This window comes from Henckelia pumila, chromosome 4, assembly GCF_033568475.1.
Source record: "Henckelia pumila isolate YLH828 chromosome 4, ASM3356847v2, whole genome shotgun sequence".
In the NCBI taxonomy this organism is placed as follows: Eukaryota; Viridiplantae; Streptophyta; class Magnoliopsida; order Lamiales; family Gesneriaceae; genus Henckelia; species Henckelia pumila.
In genome coordinates, this window is record NC_133123.1 from 150,289,286 (window position 1) to 150,294,520 (window position 5,235).

Genomic DNA, 5,235 nt, shown 5'->3' on the forward strand with positions numbered 1-5,235 from the left:
CCCTGGATGTTATCCTTCAATACGTACTAGATAAATCTTTTGGTTAATGTAATAATTTACAAACTACATTGACATAGGTAAAATATATTGAGAATTTTCTGTGCGACAAGTTTACCTGAGAAGTATTAATAATGAGAATCAAATTACTGATCATTAACCAAAGTTACCAAACGCTGACTTACTCTATTATGTTTTCGTTTTAAAATGTTAATATACTGTTAATGTTCATTCAAATGTAAAGTTCCTTAAACCACATATAATGTTGATAGACCGGATTGTTTTTATATTTGTAAATTTTTAAATAAAATATAAACTAAAACGACATAAAAAAAACTAGAATTTTGGATAAATCTAATGATTTGAATAAAAAATTTAAAATAAATTTTACTTTCAAACACATAAATAAATTTATAAAATACAAGAACAAATATAATTAATTTTATTATATTCGTTCCGATGAGCAGAAGTTTATGCTGGGCTGAATTTATTTGGGTCGGACACGTCGTAGAATAAAAGCCCATTTTCAGCCCAGCTCATTCAAAAGGGAAAGGAATGTGCTAGCTCACACAAGAACCTCTCGCCGTCGAGGTTTTTGCCGCTACTACAGCTCTTCACCTTCGAAACAACACTGCAGAAATCGAAACTCGGGAAGAAAAGAGAGCGGGAAATCGGTGAGAAGAAGCTCAAAGGTGGGGAGAAATGGTGAGGCTAACGGCGGATTTGATTTGGAAAAGCCCCCACTTCTTCAATGCCATTCGGGAGCGAGAATTAGATCTCCGAGGTGTTTCACTCTCTCTGGAAATGTGTGTGATTTGTCTACAAATTTGATATATGTGCTACTCTTGCAGTTTATTTGATTCGTGTTTTGTTTTCGACAGGAAATAAGATGGCTGTTATTGAAAATATTGGTGCCACTGAGGTTAAATTCTCTTCTATTTCGTCTTACTGTAGCATTCTTTGCGCAACCATTTTGATTTTAGCTGAATGTTCTGTTTTTGCTGTACGAAATATCTCTTCCTTTTTTTTTTTTGAAAGTTTTGATGCTTGTGTTTTTAGCTGTTTTGAAAATTTACGGAAATTTATGTTGTTATTTGTTCTTTGTTAGTTACTTTTTGGGTTAATTAAAAACTGCAGGACCAGTTTGACACCATTGATTTATCTGACAACGAGATTGTCAAGCTCGAGAATTTTCCCTTTTTAAGTCGGCTCGGTACTTTGTTGTTGAACAACAATAGAATTACTCGAATCAATCCCAATCTTGGAGGTGAGATTTAAACTGGATAAGACACTCAAATTTCCTGCAGAAAAATGTACAACGTGTTTAGTAACTATTTGTTGTGCTAAAAAATTTGCAGAGTTTTTACCCAAATTGCACACCTTGGTGCTGACTAACAATAGGCTAACTAACCTGGTTGAAATAGACCCGCTTGTATCGCTCCCAAAGCTGCAGTTCCTTAGTCTGCTCGACAATAGTATTACAAAGAAACCAAATTACCGTTTGTATGTCATCCACAAGCTGAAGTCTCTTCGTGTGTTGGATTTCAGGAAAGTCAAAGAAAAGGTTAGATTCTGTATTTTCAGAGCCTTATTTATTCTGTTCGGACTTAATATTAAATCTTGATCATGACTAGTGTGAAGAACATTTCCTATCCTAATAGACCTCTTTTCTGATTGCCAGTTCTATACTTTCTTCTTTATGATCTGTTTTTACTTGTGAGTTACATTGTTCACCGCTTCTTCAAAAGCTGCTTATATTTATTCACAATATTTTATTCCATTTCTGATAACTATGAAGCAATGTCTTTCCACCTATGTGCTTTGCTAAAAATCTGACTCTGCAATATTACAGGAGCGAGTTGAAGCCAACAAATTATTTGCATCCAAAGAAGCTGAAGAAGAAGCCAAAATGGAATCAGTGAAGACAGTTGTACCTGGTGAGATTCCAAGCACCCAAGATGTTGCAAAAGAGGACCAAGCTCATAAACCAGTTGCTCCTACACCGGAACAAATTTTGGCTATTAAGGTACATTTTTCTTCCACCGTTTCCATTTTATCCTTCCTATTTTAGGATTGATATGAAAAGTATTATATTGGTTGCATATTCATGGCAACAAAAGTGCCAGTAAAAAGAAGGTATGATAGGTTGCTATTATTCATCTCCTTCAGTCCCTCAGGTAGTCTTGATAGGAAAATGGATAATTGAGAAGATAAGTAGAAGATTCTGTTTCTTTGTGTAAAAGAAAGGTAATGGTAGGAATATGAATTTGATATATTGAGATAGAAGTAAATATTCTGCCTTGGTGTTGAGGTGTTTGATGGAAGAAAAGAATTTTTTTTGAATTCTTCTGTTTTCTTCTCTCTCAGCCTATCATACTCCCACTTTTCACATTAGGTTATTATTCCTGGCAATACTCCATAATCTCTGTATTGATTTACGCATGCACCTTCAACTGCCTTTTTCATTCCTGATATATCATTTGATTCATTTCAGGCTGCCATTGTGAATTCTCAAACTCTTGAGGAGGTGGCAAGACTTGAACAGGTGTGGTGAATTTTTATTTATTGGAAAACGATTATCTCCTTCTTCTTGACGAACGGTGGTCCATAATTTCATTTGTTTTCGATGATTTTGTGATGATTCTTCAGGCGCTAAAGTCAGGCCAGCTTCCAGCTGATCTGAATATCAGTGAGAGTGACAGTGTGCCTAAAAATGGAAGTGCCCAACCGGATAATATGATTACTGATGAAAAAGAAGCAAGTGACGAGCCCAAAGACACCGACTCCGAGCAGAAAGAGGATGAGCCTGCAGAAATGGATGAGGTAACATAATAGCTGAATCTTGCTTTTGTTTTTTATTTTCCTTTCTGCATTTAGCCTTTGGTCTTGTAGCTGTTATGGCATAAGCATTAACATGACTTTTTTGTCGACGGAAAAAAGGCACTCTTGTCTGAAGACCTTATGATGGGTGGATATGAAATCAAATTTGATATATCGTCACGATCATCTAATCTTTTAATTCATTATCTTGAAAACCCTATAACATGAGGATAGAAATCGAATTTACGTGATTCTCTTGCTCAATTCTCCATCATGTGTACATGGCTTAACATCTTTTTTTATATTTGGTCATCTTATCAGGAATGAACTCTGGCTCCTGTCAGTGCACAATGCATGTTGTTGTCCATCATGAATTGACTAGAATGGTGTTATAGGTACATTGTGCTTCTGATATCTGTCTTTGTAGCGTAGACTCATCGGAGAGTGTTTAAAACCTGATACGCGAAGTCAGTCGTCGTCCGTCGGTACGATACCTTGTGCTATATCATATTTCAGGAAAAAAAACCTCGTGTATTGGGGATATTTACAAATGGATTTCCAATGCCAAATTCTTGTTGAAATTGCTGAGAGACTTTTAGTTGCTCCAGGGATTATATATATTCCCAACAATCTTTCTTCTCTATGTTGATTTGACAGTATCTGTATGGATGGGCCGGTGCTGGTTTAGCCCATTAATGAAAACTCCCATTCAATAGATTTTATTAGCCCAACTCATGTATTTACCGATGAAATTATCTATAAATATATATCATTTATAATTTTAGTTTATTTTCTCTAATAAAAAAAATATGAATTACTATATATAAATTTACGTTACACTATATCATAAAAGGTAATGCACGTGAATAATGTTGAAAGCCATGCGAAGTCCTAACAATAGTAAAAGTTGAAACCGAATTCTCACCTAATTCATGTTATAATTGTCCAATTTCAACCACTGAATCAACCATGCCTACCGAATGTTTAGTCTAAAGTATATTGTACACAGAAATATAATAAATTAATTATACTATGAAATATTTTTGACCAAACCATTTTCATTATCACATGGAGATAAAGTCTACATGAGCTCGTGATTTTTCTATGGTTTAATAAAAAACATATTTAATCGATCATCTGAGTTTGAAATAAAAATACATGGGATCTAATATTATACGATTGAACTAAAATTAGGAATGTGAAATATGAATACTTAAAACGTGGGAGATTAATCATTGTGATTACGCAAGTAAAATAATGGTAATCGAAATCAGTGCGACATTAGCAAACCCAAAACAGTGTGCTCTTACTATCCAGTACGCGTCCCCTCCGGATTCAACGCGGTTGACCAGTAAACTCACTAATTATAGAATATGTAATATGTATGGGAATTAAAAAGTCAAAGTAAATGGCATAGTGTAAATACATTTAATTGTTTTATTTCAAAAATAAATGTATAAATACTTCTATATATTATTTATCTGAATTTGTCTAACCATTCATACTTTAAGAATTGAGACACAAACTCATCGTCAAATCTTAACCTTTATTGGATAATGTTTCTTGCTACCCACAATTAATATTTCTAGTTTAAAATATATTACGAACTAAAATATAAAGAGAATTATGTATTCTTTTATTTTGGTAGCTGAAATCATAATGATTTATTCGATAATATTCATAGTTCGATCTAATGGTGATAAATGAGTCGCATGTATATTCTTTTATTTTGGCATTTGTCTCCTTTCTTTAAAAAATGATTGACCCCGAAGGGGACCCCATTCCACATGAGTTAGAGGCTCATTGGCTCATACGAAGGGTAAATCGAGGGATGTGCACGAACGGCAGGGACCTGAAGGAGGGAGCACATAACCCAATCCCCAGAGCATACCGCCTACAATATTTCAGCAGGGAATATGCTCCACACGAGGATCGAACCCGCAACGCTGGGGAATTTCTTCCTACGTCACCTCAGGTCTTACCAACTTGTCTATGCCCCTGTGGGCGCAGTTGTCCCCTTTACCTCTATGTAATGTTGTTCATGCACGCGACGAGTTCATATTCCCCTGTGCACATTATGTGTGTGTGTAAATATCAGGTGCTTCAACCCTACAGATGGGGTACATCTGTATTTCCATGTGAGTTCCACATAAAAATTATGGACCGCACATGAAAATTGGCCAATTAGAGCCAATACCCTTCTTAGGCTCGAATTCCCCGTAAATATAATGTTTTGATGTCTTAAAACTTTATATAATTAATTGATTCAAAAAAAAAGTTTATATAATTAAGTAATTGTTTGGGTCCTAAACACAAATACACAATTGGCTGCTTGGTATATGCCACTTGTTGCGATACGTACTATTCAATGAGAACAAACTTTATGAATTTTACCTACTTATTTTTTGGTTTGCTCTA

The 5,235-nt window shown here is 34.8% G+C and overlaps 1 protein-coding gene across 1 annotated transcript; it reads left to right on the forward strand.

The window, feature by feature from the left end:
* The first annotated feature begins 555 nt into the window (after positions 1-555).
* LOC140865301 (U2 small nuclear ribonucleoprotein A') lies at positions 556-3,606 on the forward strand. The gene is made up of 8 exons (XM_073269897.1): positions 556-781; positions 879-919; positions 1,135-1,264; positions 1,356-1,561; positions 1,850-2,023; positions 2,492-2,542; positions 2,647-2,820; positions 3,139-3,606. The coding sequence occupies exons 1-8, from the start codon at positions 700-702 to the stop codon at positions 3,142-3,144; spliced, it is 864 nt and encodes a 287-aa protein (XP_073125998.1). The 5' UTR covers positions 556-699; the 3' UTR covers positions 3,145-3,606.
* Positions 3,607-5,235: the final 1,629 nt, after the last annotated feature.